This window comes from Trachemys scripta, chromosome 11 (assembly GCF_013100865.1).
Source record: "Trachemys scripta elegans isolate TJP31775 chromosome 11, CAS_Tse_1.0, whole genome shotgun sequence".
NCBI classification, from domain to species: domain Eukaryota; kingdom Metazoa; phylum Chordata; order Testudines; family Emydidae; genus Trachemys; species Trachemys scripta.
Genome location: NC_048308.1, coordinates 73,476,739 through 73,497,132, shown reverse-complemented (window position 1 = coordinate 73,497,132; position 20,394 = coordinate 73,476,739). Strand labels below are relative to the sequence as shown.

Below are 20,394 nucleotides of genomic sequence, written 5' to 3'. Positions count from 1 at the left end.
AATTGTGTAAGGGAAGGAACTACATACTTCTTGCAAAGCCTTGTGGGAAATCTGTCATGGGCATGAGCCAACTGCTGGTTATAATATAGAGGTAGATGAGGTTTGTAGGAATTCTAGAGATGGGTTTGGACTTGGTCTAACTTCCTCCTCACCTGTACCGGCACTTCTCGGGTTCTTACTGTCCTCTGAATCCTGGAGAGCTGGGGCACAGGGTTCTTCCCCTTGTTCCATTTGGGAGGTTACATCAGCTTTAGGAATCAGAAATCCTGCTCATGTTAATTAAAACAGATGAGATCAGATATTGTAATACAGATGTTCTATGAGCATACAGCCAACTGCTGTCTTTACTGGGGGTTGTTTTATCAGAACCGATGGGAAAGAGGTCATGGAAACTAGAGAAAGTCCAACATCTGGTGGGAGATGTGGTCCTGAGAGAGATTCAGGGACCTCCACACAGATTGGGGCCTCGATCCCAGTCACAGTGAAAGCATTAAATCACTTGCTCATCGCTAAACCTGCAGAGACCCCTGATTAGCTCAAAGGATGAAGCCAGAAATGAGGGGATTCTATCTGTGTATGAATGAACATGGACAAAGTATGTTTCCTTATTAGCAGCTCCAGGGATGGGGAGATCAGAGAACCCCATGGAGATCCTGAATCTCTCTCTGATTGTGTGTGGAGGTGACTACCCCTCTCGGGTGAGTTCTGGGGATGATAGGCCTTAATGCACCAGAAATCCTACAGAGCTGGGAAAAACCTGGGCTAATGGCAGCCTGGGCACTCACAGCATCTAATGAATGAGGGAAAACAAGCCCTCATCCTGCGAGCTCAGTGTCTCCTCATTCTTCTCTGACAGGGCCCTCGGCTGGATACACAGCCTCCTTTTCGAAGGTCACTGGCACCTAACCCAAGAATCTGCTGCTCAGTTCCCCTGCTGCAGTGACCATCACAATGGCCCCAGAGTGTCACATTTGTGCTGTTCTCCCACAGTGCGCGTTACGCCCTTTGGTAATGGTGACAGTTCTGTAACCCCGTTTCAGACCCAGCTTCCAGAATGCTCCTAACTCTACCCCACCCCTCCCTCAGCCCTGCTGCTCTCCCCTCAATATTGGTGCAAATTACTGTCAGCAGAAATGTTGACTCTGGAAACTCGGACCATAGCAAACGTTCTCTGTGCTGACAGAACCAGCCCCTGCGAGCTCCTCGCACCGTCCGTCCCTTTGCTACTCCCGCTGCATGGGTCCACGGGGCCCACGTTTTAGATTTGGCAGGCTTGGAAATTCAGAGAGCCTCTTCTGGGGATCTTCAGATGTCCTCCATCTTCCTGGGGCCGAAACAATTCCCCAAAGCACCCTCGTGTCCCGAAGACTGCATGGCTGCGTCCCAGCCAGTTGTTCGGCGATGGGTCCTTCTGGACTCATCTCAGTGGGGAATGTCAGCCATCTCGCCTTGTCCTCAAAAGTCAGGCCAGCTCTTCCCAGCCTGTGCTGTGTCCCACCACCCCTTCCACCGCCCTGAGTATTTACAGCTCCTCCCTCCTCCAGGACAAATCCACCAACTCCCCCCAAGTCTCCTATCTGAGCTGGCTCCATGGCCGCCACCTCCCTTTCCCAGCTCCCCTGAGGACGGGACGATCCAGATCCACTGCGGCCTGGCCCAGGGAAAGGGGCAAGAGAGGAGAGTTCAGCAGGGCCATTTCACACCCCTCCTCCTGCCTCCCCTCCTCCCAGCCCAGCCGGGCCCGAGCTGCGCCTCCAGCCCCTTCCTGTGTCCCTCCCTACACAGCCGGGTGCAACACGGGCTGGCTCTAGCCCGGCGTGGGAGCGCTGCGGGCTCTGCAGGCACCTGTCCTGAGCTACAGCGTCCAGACAGCCGCGAGCCCGGGCAGACACGGGCCAGGCGCGGCTCCCCCGCCCCGCCCCACGTGGCTGCTGCGGCCACACGCGGGCGGTGGTTCCTGGCCGCACTCGCACTCGCGGTGCTCCCCGCCGCTGGCGTGGGGCAGGGGCAGGAGCAGAGTCGGGGGAACGGGACACTCTCACCCCAGCCGCCCAGGCGATGGCCGCAGCAGAGCTGGCCGAGGTAGGGGATGCTGCTGGCGGGTTTGCCCGGGAAGGGGCAGAGACAGTGAAGGCACCGGGCAGAAAGTGAGCGAGATGTGACAGCTGCCGAACCGGCTGGGAAGTGTTTGCAAAGGGGCCTGGCTTTCAGCAGCGGGAGGCAGAAATCCCCCATCTGTGCAATTGGAAACAAACCCCGATTGAAGATGTAGCAGGTTCCCAGTAGCCAAAGGACTAAGCCTACTAGCCAGAGGCAGGTGTGAAATCCACCAGCCAAGCCCATGGGAGAGCCCAGGCCCCCCACATCCCTCTCTTGAGAACTGGGACGGGCCCTCGGGATTGGCTGGACCCTATTCAGGGCACAGTTTCACACGCCAGGCAGGTGTGAGAACACTGATCTACCACCAAGGGTTCAAAAATGATGAGGCAGCCCCCTCCCCCCCCCCCCATGAGATTGGCTTAAAAATCATGAGATTTGAAAATAATGCTGGGTCTTTTTATTTGCCTTTTGGTGTTGGAGCATTTAGAGATCGTGTTTTTATGCTTTTCCTGCAGCCAGAAGAGCTAGACACTTAAAGAAGAAATAAAAGCTGTGATTCTAAAGTAATAATTTGATTCCAGCACAGCACTTGGGACTTTAAAAAACGCCATCTCTTGTGAGACACGTGAGTCAATCATGAGCGTTGGCAACACTGGAATGTTCCCTGGCCTTTGTGGGCCAGTGGGCGTTTCGCAGCCGGGCCATGGCTGAGCTGGGGGGTTCAGTGCTGAGCAGCCACTGAGTGGGGGACGCTTGATGTCTCAGGGGCCAGTGACTCCAAGGTGGTGGCCGTGTAGGCATCAGACGTTTTTGACCCCCCATTAGAGGACTCACTACAGGGACATCATGCAGGGGAATAATGAGAGTGTGCAGAGACAAAGAATTCAACTAAATCCCATGTCTCTGCCCCACTGCCTCTCTGCACTGTAAGCGTGTAGGTTACAGTAACATTTTGTAAGGATGACAAGCCCTTAAGGATCAGGAAAACGCATTGAGCAGAAGCAGCCCTTGGCTCTTCAAAGACACCCCCGGTAAGGCTATGTCTACACTGGCACCTTACTGCTGCAGCCGCGCCCGTGTAAGGCACGCAGTGTAGTGGGAGAGAGCTCTCCCAGCGACAAAATGAAACCACCCCAAACGAGGGGCAGTAGCTTCGTTGACGGGAGCGCGGCTCCCACCAGCAAAGCACTGTCCACACTGGCGCTTTTCGTTGTTAAAACATTTGTCGTTCGGGGTGTGTTTTTTCACACCCCTGAGCGACAAAAGTTTTAACGATGAAAGGGCCAGTGTAGAAAAGCCTAAGAAAGCAGGGCAGAAAACGTCTATAATGTCCACACTTACACTCTACCGATACAGCTGTGCTGCTGTAAGATCGCTTGTGTAGCCACATTGTGCTGATGGGAGAGAGCTCTGCCGGGGACATAATAACGGGCGGTGGTAGCTATGACAGCAGGAGAGCCTCTCTCGCCGACATAGTGCTGTGCACACAAGTGCTTATGCTGGCAAAAGTTATGTGGCTCAGGGGTGGCTTTTTTCACACCCTGAACGATGAAAGTTGCTGATTTAAGTGCTAGTGTAGACAGGGCCTTAGTGAGAAGGGCCCAGAGGCCGAGAGGAGGGTGTGGGAGTTAGTGGACGTATTCAGTAGCTGTTTTTGAAGCTGCACAGACAGATTCCACTGAGGGCAAACAGTCATACAGGTTTCCCACATTCACCACCTGAGGGAAGCGGAGGTGTGATTGCACTATGAGCACACATACCCACTCTAGCTTTACTACTGCCAGCGTGGCTAAAAAGTGCGATAGTGTGGGCTGCACATCCGTAACTCTCCTTTCTTTTCCGGGGTTCAGCCAGAAGTCTTATTGCTGTAGTTGCTGCTGCTGTTGCTGCTTGCTCTGTGTGATAGGGAACATTCCCAGATAAGGTGGCTTGAGAGAGGCTCAAGGGACTGCAAGCAAGTGGTTGCTGTTTCCTCACACTAGAGGGAGTGCAGGAAGTTGTTAACCAGCTCAGGCGCTGTTTGGAAGCTGGTGTGGAAGTTTTCGCCAAGGGCAGACATTCCCCTGCATGTGCCTTTAGTTAGAAGCTCAAAGCTACTTACCAATCAGTAGTGAGTTCTGTCAGGGGTACAAAACTGGCAACCATTTGAGTACTAGTAGGTCCAGCCCAGCCCAGCGAGGAGAAGGTGGAGCTGCCAGGGGTAATGTAGACTGAATCTGTAGGTTGGATCTCAATACAGTTTCCTGTCATTTTACAGATTGGTTGGACCTTATTGATCTGCAGCATTTATATGTTAACGTCCCTAATTCCAAGAACGAAAATAAGTAATTTCTCTTCATTGAGTAGATGCAGCTGAAAGTATTCCACTTAGGTGTGTGCGCGCCCAGTGTGCCGGAGCCAGAGAATTTTACCTAGCAGTATCTGTAGAGGGGCGGCTCTCATGGCCATAGTCCCTCTCCCTAACCCCCCCCCAGTTCCTTCTTACTGCCCATGGCTGGAGTCAGAGCTCTGTGATTTTCATCCTCACAATTCTCTATTTCTGGATGCATATAGTTCATTACTACTCCTAGTACAGTGTGTGTTAGTTGGAGTTTAAGTGTTCCCGGGTGATGCTCTCCCCAGGGGTTAAACGTTGTCTGTAGTGTTTGGAGCAGGGGAAGGGCGATCTCCACACCGGTGCTGGCTGAGGCCCACGGCAAGGAACGGTGTTTGATTTGCAGCTCGCTCACCAAACGAACTCATTGAACAGGCCATGCAGCCTGCTTCATCACGAGGCCTTGTTGGCTCGGAGGTCGCCCTTGGGTTCGGAAAGTGCTGCCGCGTCACGTCCTGGGGCTGGCACCTCTCCAAAGAGTCATTCCCCGTCGAGTATGCCATGGAAACGGTCACATGAGACCAACTGAAGCCACTCCAGGTCCCATGGGGACTCGTCTCCCTCCTCCAGAAGGAGCGTGGATTGGCACAGGGTGAATGCCAGTGTGCGGGATGGAGCAGGATCCGTCAACAGCTCCCCAGCACTGCGCAGGGAGGACAGAGATCCCTTACTATTGACTCCGGTTCTGGCCCCAGGGTGTCCATTGACCCCGGGCCCGATGAGGGCGATGCTGGCCCTGGCTGTTTTTGTATCAGGCAGCAGTGGACCTCCTCTGCCTTTCTCTCCTGACCTCTCCCTTGGTCCAGGACTTTGCCAGGCCTACATCGTTTACAGCCCTCTGACTAGGCGGGCTGCTGAACCTATGGGTCTGTCAGCGCCACACCCCAGTGTTTTTTTTCCACACTCAGTGGAAATGGGGCCGGTACTGGATTCCCTCCTCAGCACCGGGAACTTCTTCGGTAGCCTGTGGCTGGCGCCGCCAATGTTACTGTGGCATCAGTCACCACCCTCCTCTTCGGCACCGTTAGTTACTTCGGTACCGATGCTGACTTTGGGGTCAACACTGCTCCCGGCACCGCAAACAACGGAGGTGTACTCAGTGCCGGCGGTTCCATTTCCACCATCCCCTCACTAGTCTGGGCTACTGGGATTCCTTGGTGTCTGAGTCAGAATCTTACTCCTCCTACTCTCCAGGCAGCTAAATGTTTGATCTAGTTGTCAGTATAACACCTAGACTCAGCCTACATGAAAGTAGATGATCTCTGATTGGCAAAAGTCCCAATCTTCCTACTTATTTTGCGAGGTTTAAATATACATATTTTAGAGTGTAGGCTCCGTGCTATATTCTTCATTTTAAAAGTAAATAATGCATCTCTCGTTAGTGCTGTTAATCTAGCTAGGGTTCACTGTAACTGCTGTGCTGTACTGGTTTGTCTTTGGAGCGTTATTCAGTAAAAAAAAAAAAAAAAATGGGAGGAAAAGAAATTTGAAACTGCTAATTGTGTGGGTGTGGGTGTGAAACTGTCTTATGGTGAAAACTGGTACTGGATTCTTAAGAAGAAGAAAAAGAAAGCCAATCCAATTATAATTTCCACTTTTTAGTATTTAGAGGGTTCCTATAGAAAACCCAGCTGTAGTGTCTAGCAAGGATATGAGTTCATGGTCTGTACAAATACATTAAGTCAGATAGAGGAGTTCTGTAGCACAGAATTGGTAAGTAAATTGCAACCAATACAAGCCTAGACTTACCTCTTCTCTAGGTAGGTTGCACAAGCACACTAGCCCATGTCACCACATCTACACCGCTACTTTTAGCCGTGCTGGTGTGGGCTAGTTTATGTCTATCTGATCGATTGAAGTAGAGACATACCCAGTATTGCCAACTCTTGTGATTTTATCACAACTCTAGCAATTTGGGGGGTTGGGGGGTGGTTCCTGTCTCATGAAAACATGACAAAAGATGCCAACTCATGACTTTTCCCTTGTTCATAATGGCCATCTCCCCTTACTATCAGAAGAGTTGAAGCCTGCAAGATGGCTGCCAACTTCTAATGTGAGGCTACCCTTCATAAAATTGGCTGCCACCTCCCACTGTTTTCAATGGGACTGAAACCAGGCCAACAGGATGAAGGGGCTGGACAAGACACAGGGACTGTGAGGAGCAGCAGAGACACCATGACCAGGGGATGAGGAAAGTGAGGGGGGCAGAAGGGCAGTTGAGGGAATGCAGGGGGATGTGGGGGGCAAGAGGAAGGCTGAGAGGGTGCAGAGGACAGTCCCCTTCTAGCAGCCAGGGGAAGACAGTGTTGCCAACTTGAACTCTCACAAACTGCTCGAGAGCCTACGATCTTGGTGCCTGCAGGAGCTGTCATGCCGGCTCAGGAAGTCACTGCAAACCCACAATCTACCGGGCTAGGGGTGTGGGCAGCGTTCTGTGCAAGCGCTGTAGGGCTGAGGATTCAGATCTGACCTGTATGGCCCTGGAACAGAGAGAGGGGCCCGGGGGAATGGGAGGCAGGGAATGGGGAGTTGGATTGTTCTGCTCGGACCCAGGTAGAGGAGAGAGCAGGGGGACTTGGGCAATAAGAATTGGATGGCAGTTCCTCTATGTTAGGGGTGAGGAGATGGTAAATGGAGTAGCTTGCATGGTTATGTCCATTAAAGTTTGCCTTTTCAAGTGGAATTCTGACACCCCCATTGGCAGAGGAATCGAGGAGAGTTAAAAGTCAAAAGACAGATGGAAAAACATGATTTGATTTAAATAACCCCTCCTAATCTTTGGTTTCTGGAGGCTGGCAATACTGCAGACGTGGAGAGCGGAGCCAGGTGGGGCTCAGGGGAAAAGGCACTGGACATAGGCAGGGGCTCTGGCTGACTGATGCTGACCCCCACCGCTCTGAGCACTGAGAGCAAGCTCAGGACTTCTACTGTTGAATAATAGCTTGGGAGATTTTTGTGAGAGATTCCACAATCGTGTAATTTACCCTGATGTGTTTTCTCCCTCCCCTGCCCAGCACTGTGTCTAATTACCAATGTGATCTCTCAGATGGAACTGGAGGAAGAGCCATCGGTCCTGGAAAGGGAGAACCTAAGAAGCACCTGTTCAGGTAGGGAACATGGGAGACTGATGTCAGGAAACTATGGTGAGAGAGTAGAAAGCTAGGATTGTATTGGCAGGTGTCGTATCCTTGTGACTGTCCAGTAATCCTGACTGCCACCTTCTGGTAAATCCCTCTTTTGTCCTCCTGTCCTCCACAGAGTTTGGATGGCACGAGGTGGTGGAACCAGTCCCGCCTCAATCACCTCGGAGGAATGGCTGGGGGGATTCAGCTCCAGGTTCCTCAATCTCCCAAACAGTTATTTTGGTTTGCAACCTCCCTGCCCTGGCTTAGGCACCCTGTTTTCCCAGCACAGGGAGTGACTCACTTCTGGCTCTCTCGCTATCCCAGCAGGTCATGGGATGGTGCGTGAGAATGAGGAGGAGAGTCCTGAGCAAGTGGAACTTCATGTGACGTTACTGGGACGATCCAAAGCTCAGGGAAATTTCTGCCCTCTTGAGCAGGGAAAAGCTTCTGAGAGTCCAGGCAGGTCCAAAAGGGAGCAAAGAAACCCTCCAGCAAAGAGACTGGGGAAATCCATCCAGCTTGGGGGAGGTGACCTCAATGACCTCCCAATCCCGCAGAGACTCCACACAGGAGAGGGAAAGAACACATGCCCCGACTGTGGGAAAAGCTTCCGTGGGAGCTTAGGTCTTACTAGACATCAGAGAATCCACTCAGGCGAGAAGCCCTACAGATGTCTTTTGTGCGGGAAAGGCTTCACCGTCAGCTCCACCCTGGCTAAGCACCGGCGCATCCACACTGGGGAGAAACCCTACCAGTGCCTCAGTTGTGGGAAGAGCTTCATCCAGAGCTCGCAGCTCATCACCCACCAGAGAACACACACGGGCGAGAAGCCCTACCAATGTCCCGAATGCGGGAAGGGCTTCAGCCGGAGCTCCCACCTCATCATCCACCAGAGATTCCACACTGGAGAGAAGCCCTATGAATGCCCCCAATGCGGGAAGGGCTTCAGCCAGAGCTCCAACCTGGCCACGCACCAGAGAGTGCACACGGGGGAGCGGCCCTACCAGTGCTCCCAGTGCGGGAAGGGCTTCGCGCAAAGCTCGGACTTCACCGCCCACCAGCGGCTGCACATGGGCGAAAGGCCCTACCACTGTGCCGAGTGTGGGAAAAGCTACACAAACAGCTCTGCCCTCATCAAACACCAGAGGAACCATACGGGGGAGCGACCCTACAAATGCCCCGAGTGCAGGAAGGGCTTCAGCCAGAGCTCCGCTCTGCTTGCCCACCAGCGGATCCACACGGGAGAGAGGCCCTACAAGTGTCCTGAGTGTGGAAAGGGCTTTTATGCGCGCTCCCCCCTTATTGCACACCGGAGAACCCACACCGGCGAGACGCCCTACATGTGTCCGGAGTGTGGGAAGGGCTTCCGCAAGAAAACCAGCCTGAACGTGCATCAGAGAGACCACCCGGCAGAGGAACAATGCCCTGACCAGGGCTGTCCCCAGTGAATGGCATCCATGGCCATTCCCACAACACACGGGGATATTCAGCTTCTCAGCGCCATCCATCTGCACATCTGTTGGGTCAGCTGATTGCAGGAGCCATCCCTAAGCTGACTGCTGGTGATCCTCTAGCAAGTCCTAGGCAGAGAAGAAGCACACATCATCTCCTATTTAACTGGTGCATCCCAAGCTGTAACGCTGCCAGGCCCTCTGTCTCTTGTCAACATGGGAGGAGAGAGGAAAACCCCTCCAGGAGCCCCTTTTTCCTCATGTGGGCAGCAGCTGGGAGAAAGCTACATGGTTCAGGCCCTAAACTAACTCAAGAGACCTCTCACCACTACTCCCCAGACCAGGGCTGGGCTCTCAAACTGATCCAGAACTGTAGCTTGATTTTGCTCATACAACCTTAATTCTGGCCCCTTATGCAAATAGGTTCTGGTACAATTTTAATTTACATTGTCACATACCGTTTTTTCCCCACAGGGCTCCTACCCCATTCAGTGCCCAGAATGGATGCATCGGGCAACCTGATCTATAGGGGTCTCTATGCATGCTGCCTATAATAGAATGCTACCCTCCATTCTCTCCCTGCCCCTTGCCTGGGGTGCCCAGGGTCATCTGGGGCCACTTACATTACTGTCTCAAAAGTGCCTTGAATTGCCAGTGGAGCCAACCCCCATTTTCTGCCTACCTAAATTACTCATTTTGCCCTGGCAAGCTCCTGGAAATCCTGTCCTGAATGGGGTCGGTGTGTCCCACACATTCGTGATGAAATACTAGCCAAGCTGCTGTTTAGAGCCCTGCAGAAAGCAACAGGAAATGGAGATGTATGTCTCATCCTAATGCTGTCTGAGCTGAGTCTGCAGTAGGTTCATTCCATTTTCAACGATCACAACCTCATTCCAGTGCCAGGGAGGAACAAGTCCTCAATCTCAGGCAGAAGAACGAAACAAAAGCAGAAAAGATTCTGCCAACAAAACCGATTGATTGGGAGCAGTTTTAAGCTTAATCAAAATAAGCCACTCTTAAATTGAAATAAGCGTGTCTACACAGGGATGTGCAGAGTTTTAACTAAATAAGCTTAAATTCCCACCATAAGTTAAAGTGGTACAAGCCCTCAGTGCAGCCCTGCCAACCCCAAGCATGCAAAAATCATGAGTCCAGCCCCAAAACATGAGATTTGGCTTAAAAGTCCAGAGGGGTTTTAAAAATAATACATGTTAAGTTTTTGTTTCTTCTGGTTTCTGAGCCGTTAAGTGTGCACGTGCTTCACATTTTCAGTCTTTTCCCTGCAACCATGAGGGCTAGAACCTCCCTTAAAAAAAGAAAAGAAAAGAAAAGAAAGTTGAGCTTCTTATTCAGTCTCTTGATTCTAGCAGCTGGAGCTGGAAAACACCAAATATAATGAGAGCTGCATTACATTTGTAAGAGTTGGTAACACGATATCGTCATCTGCTTCTTCACATAGGTGTGTGTGCACCCAGCACACTGGAACCTGAGAAATTTGCCTAGTGGTACCTGTAGAGGGTGGCACTTGCACCTCATGGCCATAGGCCTTTCCCTGGCTACATGACGTGGTGCCACCCCAACCCTCTCTGTTTTTATTTCTTGGTCAACTGTAACATCCCATGTTTAATTCATTCTGTTAAACACTGTCAACACTATCACCTAACCAGCTTTATTTGACTTTCTGTAATTTCTTAGTTGCTTTTGAAATTCTGTTTTGGCTAATGAATGGCTACATTTACCATACTTCCCCAGTCTGTATTTTAGCTGAGGAACAGATATAAAAAGAACCTGAGGGCTTGTGTGCTGCTGAAGACCTTCAGTGTAGATGCTGCCCGTTCCAACGGGAGGGGTTCTCCTGGACGGCATAGGCGCTCCACCTCCCTGACAGGCGGTAGCTAGGTCGACAGGAGAATTCCTGTCTATGCCAGGGATTAGGTCGGTTTAACTGCGTCGCTCATGGGTGTGGAATTTTCACACCCCTGCGCAATGTAGTTATATTGACCTAATTTTGTAGTGTAGTCTAGTCCTTAGAAACTTGGTAGATAATAGGTTAATTAAATTAATTGGCTAATATGGTTTAGAATGTGCATTTCTTACATCATGCATCTTAATGAGGGATGAAGTTCAAAGTCTAATTGTCAATGCTAACATGAAGTGCGGGCAAACATATTTGTCTTAAACCCAAATTACTTGTATATAAAAAGCAAGATTAGTGCAAAACTGAGGCTGCTTGTTTAGGATGAATGCAGAGAAGGAAGATGGTTCAGGGGGTTGGGCACTAATCTAGCCCTTGAGAGAGGCTGGTTCAAGTTCCTGCTCCATCATAGATTTTCTGCATGAACTTGGGAGTGTCACTTAGGCCCAGTTCCACAAGGGTGTTAGGAGCCTAAATCCCTTTGTGGCTCTGGGCTTCTGGGCCTCAGCTCCCCATCTGTACAATGGGGATAACAGCACTTTCCAACATCACCGGGGAGTTGTGAAGAGAAATCCATTAAAGCTTGTTAAGCGCTTGAATATAGCACTAATGGGGACTATAGAAGCACTTACGATAGATAGAACTGCAGAAGCTAAGATTTCTATAGCAGGGTTGGCTTAGCTATGTAAATCTGTATCTTATGATATAGTGATGTAAACCCCGTACAAACACCAGAAGGGTTAAGGGAGCTTGAAAGTGTCAGTAACCTCACTGATTGCACCTGGGGAGGGTGTGGTCAGGTGAAGGGGGTGGACTTAAAAGAGGAGAGAGAAGGTCAGTTGGGAGAGGAGAGTACGTAGCGTGTTCCCTCCCTCCGGGAAGTGGGATGATAGAAGGCTGGAGAATCATAGAAGTATAGGGCTAGAAGGGACCTCAAGCAGTCATCAAATCCAGCTTCATCTGCTAAGGACCAAGTAAACCTAGACCAGCCCTGGCAGATGTTTGTCCAGCCTGTTTTTAAAAAGCTCTGATGGAAATTCCACAGCCTCCTTAGGTAGCCCGTTCCAGAGCTTACCTAGCCTTCTAGCTAGAAAGTGTCAACTAATATCTAACCTAAACCTCCCTTGCAAGAGATGGAGCCCATTACTTCTTGTCCTACCTTCAGGAGACATGGAGAACAATGGACAGGCTGCCCCTGAGGTGAGCCAGCAGAAAGATCAGGAGCTGCTGAGGGACCCAGGACCCCTGGGAAGGCAGAGAACTGTCTGGCCCTGACTGTGGCATGGAGTGAGGATGTTGATGATGGAGGAGGTTTATCTGCGCAGGAACGGGATGGCCAGATGAGCCTGACTGGGGCTGAGGATTTAGTTATGTTTCTCTGGGATGCATTAAAGGACTGTAGTCCCAGAAGGGGTCAGACTCTTGAAAGTGTCGTGGTCGGAGAGTCAGACCACCCCTGCGGCCAGAACAGGCTGAAGAACACAAGAGGAAAAAGGAAGCACAGCTGCTGCTATGGGGCATCCAGCTATGGGGCAGCAGTTTTGCAGCAGGTATATATTTATAACTATTAAAATCAGACGGCATCTTGAACAAGACACATGGTATGGAAAATGTTCTAGGGACCTAAATGAACGGTAACGCAAAAGCTACCTTAGCGGTGTCACTTTCATGTAGCCCTGCAAATATTTCACAGTGACCCTTGAATTCTTTGAAGGGGTCAACAAACATGTGGACAAGGGGGATCCAGTGGACATAATGTACTTAGATTTCCAGAAAGCCTTTGACAAGGTCCCTCACCAAAGGCTCTTATGTAAATTAAGCTGCCATGGGATAAAAGGGAAGGTCCTTTCATGGATTGAGAACTGGTTAAAAGACAGGGAACAAAGGCTTGGAATAAATGGTAAATTCTCAGAATGGAGAGGGGTAACTAGTGGTGTTCCCCAAGGGTCAGTCCTCAGACCGATCCTATTCAACTTATTCATAAATGATCTGGAGAAAGGGGTAAACAGTGAGGTGGCAAAGTTTGCAGATGATACTAAACTGCTAAAGATAGTTAAGTCCAAAGCAGACTGTGAAGAACTTCAAAAAGATCTCACAAAACTAAGTGATTGGGCAACAAAATGGCAAATGAAATTTAATGTGGATAAATGTAAAGTAATGCACATTGGAAAAAATAACCCCAACTATACATACAATATGAGGGGGGCTAATTTAGCTACAAGTCAGGAAAAAGATCTTGGAGTCATCGTGGATAGTTCTCTGAAAATGTCCACGCAATGTGCAGAGGCGGTCAAAAAAGCAAACAGGATGTTAGGAATCATTAAAAAGGGGATAGAGAATAAGACGGAGAATATATTATTGCCCTTTTATAAATCGATGATACGCCCTGATCTCGAATACTGCATACAGATGTGGTCTCCTCATCTCAAAAAAGATATACTGGCACTAGAAAAGGTTCAGAAAAGGGCAACTAAAATGATTAGGGGTTTGGAACGGGTCCCATATGAGGAGAGATTAAAGAGGCTAGGACTCTTCAGCTTAGAAAAGAGGAGACTAAGGGGGGATATGATAGAGGTATATAAAATCATGGGTGATGTGGAGAAAGTGGATAAGGAAAAATTATTTACTTATTCCCATAATACAAGAACTAGGGGTCATCAAATGAAATTAATAGGCAGCAGGTTTAAAACAAATAAAAGGAAGTTCTTCTTCAAGCAGCACACAGTCAACCTGTGGAACTCCTTGCCAGAGGAGGTTGTGAAGGCTAGGACTATAACAGAGTTTAAAAGAGAACTGGATAAATTCATGATGGTTAAGTCTATTAATGGCTATTAGCCAGGACAGGTAAGGAATGGTGTCCCTAGCCTTTGTCTGTCAGAGGATGGAGATGGATGGCAGGAGAGAGATCACTTGATCATTACCTGTTAGGTTCACTCCCTCTGGGGCACCTGGCATTGGCCACTGTCGGTAGACAGGATACTGGGCTAGATGGACCTTTGGTCTGACCCGGTACAGCCTTTCTTATGTTCTTATGCATTACATTTTTGTTCACATTTAACTTACTGAGATGATGTTGAATCAATGCTGGGAATGTAAAAGTGTTAGTAACAATGGGAATGAAAATCTGGCATGTGCAACATTTTTGCCTGCAATACATTTTATACAGAAGTTTATATTTGGTAGGAGGAACCTGTCACCCCATGGCAACAATTGTACTTGTTTTGTTCAGTTTAGGAATATAGGAAGAGCTCTGCTGGCTCAGACCAGCGCTCCACCTAGCTCTGATAGCGAAGTGTCTGAGGCTCACTCTACACACAGGTTTTGTACCAGTAGAAGTATTTTGGTTAGGGTTGTTTTTAGTTTTTCCCAATAATTGTACTGGTACAATCCTAGCATGGAAGGTGCCTTATACTGGTATAGCTTCCTTCCCTTCCTGGTCAGGAATAAGCTAGACCAGGGGTCGGCAACCTTTCAGAAGTGGTGTGCCGAGTCTTCATTTATTCACTCTAATTTAAGGTTTCGTGTGCCTGTCATACATTTTAACGTTTTTAGAAGGTCTCTTTCTATAAGTCTATAATATATAACTAAACTATTGTTGTATGTAAAGTAAATAAGGTTTTTAAAATGTTTAAGAAACTTCATTTAAAATTAAATTAAAATGCAGAGCCCCCGGACCGGTGGTCAGAACCCGGGCGGTGTGAGTGCCACTGAAAATCAGCTCGCGTGCCGCCTTCAGCACGTGCCATAGGTTGCCTACCCCTGAGCTATGCTATTATCCTCACCTTTGTATTGGTCTGGGTGTGTCCACACCAGAGGAGAGCTACCACTTTAACTACACCAGTACAGTTTCAGTGCCAAATATCAAAATATTGCTACATGGAATGAACTCTTGTTGTATTTGTATAACACTAAGTTTTGTTTTCTAGTTTTGATCATTCTGAACTTTAGAGCATGATTAAAAGAGTAAAACTCCATTCACGCAAGCCTCTTCTGCTGACTAAGGTCTGGTCTATACTACCCGCCTGAATCGGCGGGTAGAAATCGACCTCTCGGGGATCGATTTATCGCGTCCCATCGGGACGCGACAATCGATCCCCAAATCGGCGCTCTAACTCCACCAGCGGAGGTGGGAGTAAGCGCCGCCGACAAAAAGCGGCAGAAGTCGATTTTGCCGCTGTCCTCACAACGGGGTAAGTCAGCTGCAATTCGTCGAATTCAGCTACGCTATTCACGTAGCTGAATTTGCGTATCTTAAATCGACTCCCTGCTGTAGTGTAGATGTACCCTAAAGGCATTAGAACATGATTGTTACTAGTAGCCATCTTCTGCATCTCTACATAAGAGACAGAAACTAGATCCTCTTCCCATTTGTCTTCTGCCCCGAATATGGCTCAGCTGTGAGCTGCTGTTAGGTTGTTACATGAAAATAAATGCAACTCTGAAAGGTACTGCAAACTCCGGAGCCCCGGCCCTGTGCTGTGTGATAGGGAATTTAATATAAACAAGTTGCAAAGGATTCGATTTCTCTTTTTCGGGGGAAGGAAATGGGTCTCTTAAGATCTCTTTGTAGCTAGATTATTTTGAGCTGTTCTGCAGCAGAGCCATCAGAGGAAGCATGAGACACTGGCACCCCAGGATTTGAGTCTCCATTGCTGTCCTTCACACCCACACAAAGTGAGGACAGGCCTCTGCCAGTGCTGATTTGGTAACATTTGCACTCCTATTGCGTTGGTGTCAATATCTGGGCAGGGCATTGGAGACCTAGAAATGCAGGTTAAAGCAGTGTTAGGCCTTGTTTCAACCAGAGCAAGTCTCTGGGTAGACAACTATAGGTTTGTTTTTAAACACATTTTGTATAGGTTTTTGTCTATTTAAACTAACCCAATGCACACCAGATTTCAGATGATTTAGGAGGGTCCCAGTGTTGTCAACTTTGCCTAGTTTATTGCAAGTCTATTAATATTTGTTTTCTTCAAGTGTTCACAATGCCAGCTGCCAGCGAACACCCAGGCCCTAGGCGTGTTCCCGGGCTAGCCTGGGAGCAGCAACATGGTCTTGTGCTACCCCCAGCACAGTCCCAGGGTAAGGCCTTGCTGGGGAGGGCTGTGACTAGTAAGTTCTGGCTTCTGATAGCCTTGGGAAACAGCTTTAAGGAAGAGCAGCCTGTGGGGCCCAGGACTTAAGACATGGACAGTTGATGTAAAGCCACTTTTGCCCCAGCCCCCCACCAGGCTGCACCTCCTCAGACGTGCTGCTCAGAATCGGTGCCAAGGTCTTTAGCTCCTAACCCTTCAATCTCAGAAAATAAAAACACTGGGTCACTTCTGCCCCCTGTGGCAAGGTAGGGCCAGGCCCTGTGCCCTGACTGGAGGGTTAGGGAGAGCCCTATGGCCTGCCTGCACACAATGGCAGATCCATGTGGAGGGGCAGGATGGGGCCTTGGCAAATCAGTAGCCCTTGGATCTGAACCCTGGCTCCAGCCTTACCTTAGCTTTGGGTTTGTTTGCGCGCCTTGAGGTGTTTGGGCACCGCTGTCTGTTCATCACGCACAGGCAGTGCCGTCCCTGGGGTACAGCGAATCAGAGCCACCGTCCTGGGCCCTGTGCTTTGGGGGGCCCTGCAGGAGGTGGGCGGGCAAGCGGGGTGAGGACGTGGGAAGAGGTGGGGTGGGGGTGGAGCCAGGATGGGAAGAAGCAGGGTGGGGGTGGGGTCTGGGGGAGCACCCCCCGGCAGATTAGAAACTCTGCGCCTGGGTCCCGTGCCCCGCACCCTCCTAGGGATGGCCTGCATACAGCTCACAACTGCTGTCTTTGCAGCCTGCTAGCCTGCACTTTGGACACTACTGCCTGCAGGGATTCAGATTCCTGGAGCCAGCAGCAGCTATCCTAGGCTGTAACTAAGGGCTGATAGGAAAGCACTAATTTGTAGAAGTGGCATTCCCAGCTGACTGGTGACTGAAGTAACTTTGGGGCTGGGTGGTGGCAATGCCTGGGGAGGCACGGGACCCGCTGCAAGGATCCCCTTCTCGAGTTTCCATCCTCCCCTGAGACACAGCGAGGGTTCTGCCCACAGACCTCCAGGGCCACCCCAGTATATCCTTCCTTAAGGTGGAGCTGTGCCTATAACCCTCCTGCTACCAACTGCTCTGGGACCCATTAGAGTGGCGGCTCCCCAACATGGAAGGGGGCCTAGAAAAAGTCCCTCTGGCTGAATCTCTGCAGAGCTAGTGCGCCCCGCTCCCAGCCTCCCCACGTTTCCCCACAGAGCCGTCTGCAGGATGTAGGAGGGGAAATGCTGCTGCAGAGCAGGCAAAGCCCCCCTGATCCACACTTTCCGCAGGAAGGGAGGGGAGATCCCAGGGGCATGACTGAGCCCTTAGTGAGCAGGCTGGACTAGATACCTCCTGAGGTCTCTCCAACCCTGAGCTTCTATGATTCTAACAGCACTGCACTAAGGAAGGACACGGGCAAGTGTTGTTTCTCCAGTAATCCAGTATTTTTATTTTATTGCTTATGAAACCTTCCCAGAAATATGACAGTAATTCTTCCCCAGCGACTGGCCTTTTATACTTAACAAACCTTTCTTCCTCACTTCCCCATATTCCTAAGGGAGCTTCTTCGCTTAGTTCTGTGGGCTTTGGACCAGGTCCCCCGCAAGGAAGTGAGTGTGAGTCTTTGCATTGATTTCAACAGGCTTTGGGTCAGGGCCAGCCCAGCGGCATGCTTACTATGGGTCCTTATATTCCACGGGGTCTACTTGGGAGTCAGCTGAGAATTCCAAATTTGTTTCCTTTGTTTTGTATGTTTTAGGATCAGCCCGGGAGCTACAAAGGGGGAGACTACACAATGGAATTAGCTTAGAGGCAGCTGAATGCGTTTTTCCGTGCGGCTGTGTTTGCAAGTGAACCCCTGTGATTAAACTAGAAGCAGGTGGCACCCCCTTCCCCCAAAGATCTCCTGCTCTTGTTTCTCTTCTCCCCTAGCACAGCAGACCTGCCAGTCACTACCCCGCTGTCAGGCAGAGCCTGGTGCGCATACGCTTATAAGGGACAAAGAAATAAATTGGCTCTCTCATCTATGGCTGCTATAAAAAGGCCTCATTGTATTTTTATCAAGAAGAGGGTGGGGTGCAAACAGAAGAGTGAAATATTTGACATAGCACAATTTCATGAACTGCTTCCCATGCCTTTAACCATTTGGGGCTGGACCCTAAGCTATACTGAATTTAGACCGTATCGAAGAAAGGGGGGTAGAGGGTGAGGACTGGCTCCAAGCCACCTTTCTGTTCCACTAATCATGAGCACCCCAAACTTGAGGTCACTTGACGATGTTGGCCATCAATTTTAAAATAACATCGTGTCCCTTTAAGAAGCAATTAGGTATGTAATCCTGAACGCGATGAAGTAATAGTGCTGGCCAGGCAAGAATAGCAGTTTGGCAGTAAGCAATATTTCCGTATCCCTCCCCTCCCTGACCTTTCAGTCTGGACTGTACCCGAGCTGGAATTGCCAAATGCACAGCAATGTTCAGTAATGTAGAAAAATGTTCATTAGTGATAAGGGGCCTGATCCACATCCCAATGAGGTCACTAGGAGCTGCGGCAGGCCTAGAAATCCAACCCAATTTTTTATTTAAGCTGTCCAGAGGTAAAAAGTCAGAGCATTACCCCATAGTAACACCAGCCCCCTTACTAATATGCTTTCAAGACCAGAACACCCTGGACTCACTGCCTTAGGCTCTGCATATTGCCCACAAAAGAGGCTGATAGCCCAGTCCAATAGTCAACATCCAAAATAACCACCCTTCAGAGCATCTTCATTCTGCTGGATAGGATTGGGGCACATCTTTGCCTGAGCCAGGCTGCGAACGCTTCTAGATGGAACTTCGTAATAAAAAATAATCATGAAAAAAGACAGATTTAAGAGTTATGGGGCAGAAGAACAGTTAGTTCTTCTATAGGGTTATAGAACTAATACCGCTGGCCGTTTTCAAGGTGGTCCTGATCAAAAGCCTGTTGAAGTCAATCGGAGGCTTTGCCAATAAGTACAAAAGCTAAGAACAATTCCGGGTGGAAAGTGAGAATAAGTGGGAAGAAACTATATATATATATATATATATATATTTTAAAACGGTCAGTATCTGTTAAAATTCTCTTCATCTTGCTAGGAGTCTCAAACAATGTTCCTCTAGGTTCTGGCTAATTTAACTACCTGGAAAGCAGCTTCAAGACCACTCCATGCGCAGCCAGTAGCAGTTTGTCCCCTCCTGCTAACCTGAGCTGTTAAAAGCCTAATGTCAAGACTTTACAGCTAGTGCTTGTGAGCTATCCTTGCAGTAGTAAAGTTCTACCAGTGCCTTGTTCATGGGGTATGTGTGGTTTTTGCTTTTTTAAGACCCAGCGATAACTGGTCACACACAAGAATAAGAGGAACTGGAAGTGGCTGCTAATCTTTTTTTTATTTTTTGGGGGGGTGGAGGGGGGAAGACTTTAAAATGGCCTATAGCCAATACGATAGGATATAGAAACCCCACCCGAGTTAATCCTGAGTTAACAGCAGCCTGAGCCCAATTAGGCTTCTGAGTGGCAGCTGGAGACGTATTAGGCATAACTAGTGATCAAACCTCGCTAGGAGGGAGTTGGGGCTTCAGAAAGGAGGGTGTGTAGAGCAGTGGGGGAAAAGGCCGGGGAGGACTCAGCTGGGAGTTTCTTTCCTCTTTTGGGCTAAAGGTGAAAGCTGTGTGGGAGGCTTGGAGCCAGCACTAGAGGGTTCAGAGCCAAGGGAAAGGCTCGGGGCAGTGGAGACTGGGTGAGAGATGTGTTGTCCTGTGCCAGGAGGAAGCTGGAGACAGTGACACCCAAAAGGCAGTGATGGCAAAGCCTATGGGGGGTTTGGACTGAGGTTTAGGGGTCTGTGGGGAGGAGCTGCAGGAAGGGACAGGCTCCTGGGGCAGGGAGGAAGCACTGCTCTGAAATAAGAGAAAGAAAGCACTTTGCAGATGTCGGTTCCAAGAAGTCGAGGCCGTGGGCCCTGGGAAGGAAGCGGACAGTGCCAGGAAATGCTAGTCGAGGCAGGAAAAACCCTGCGTAGGGATAGTGCAAAGGCTACAGGCGATGGTGGTTTTTACTGCAGCAGACCAGTGCAGAGCAGAGGCTGAGGAAATACCATGACAGGTGGAAATGAGAGTTCTTGTGACAGTGGTGAGCCTGAGCCAGGGTATGGTAAAGTACTGGGAGAGGGGGCTGAGTGGGACTTGAAGGCCTTGCGTTTCTGTAAGTGGCCTACACTGAAGATCCCGGGGGAGGACCCAAGGGGCTGGAACTCTGAGTATTCTTTTATGTGGACTTTGCACTTGACTACTCTGACCGGGGTGTGGAACTAACCCACTGACCTGGCCAGCAGAGGTGGACCACCACAGGTTTGGAGTGACC

At 49.7% G+C, this 20,394-nt stretch overlaps 1 protein-coding gene and 1 long non-coding RNA gene across 5 annotated transcripts in view; one reads left to right on the top strand and one right to left on the bottom strand.

Moving 5' to 3' along the window:
• The window catches only part of LOC117885289 (zinc finger protein 239-like), a 30,653-nt gene extending 17,913 nt beyond the window's left edge, over positions 1–12,740 (top strand). Inside the window, exons 1-3 of one of the 4 annotated variants that reach the window (XM_034786582.1) lie at positions 1,798–2,082; positions 7,489–7,581; positions 7,927–12,740. In XM_034786582.1, coding sequence (XP_034642473.1) covers positions 7,521–7,581; positions 7,927–9,047 — 1,182 coding nt within the window. In that variant the 5' untranslated portion in view covers positions 1,798–2,082; positions 7,489–7,520 and the 3' untranslated portion in view covers positions 9,048–12,740. Of the gene's footprint in view, positions 1–1,797; positions 2,083–2,900; positions 3,132–7,488; positions 7,582–7,923 lie in introns of those variants that run through there. The other 3 variants (XM_034786580.1, XM_034786581.1, XM_034786583.1) reach the window with 3 other exon arrangements.
• On the bottom strand, positions 10,216–16,570 carry LOC117885292. Its single transcript, XR_004647765.1, has 2 exons — positions 16,452–16,570; positions 10,216–10,356 (listed from the first exon to the last, which is right to left on the bottom strand). It is a non-coding gene; the product is annotated as an uncharacterized LOC117885292 (long non-coding RNA).
• Positions 16,571–20,394: the final 3,824 nt, after the last annotated feature.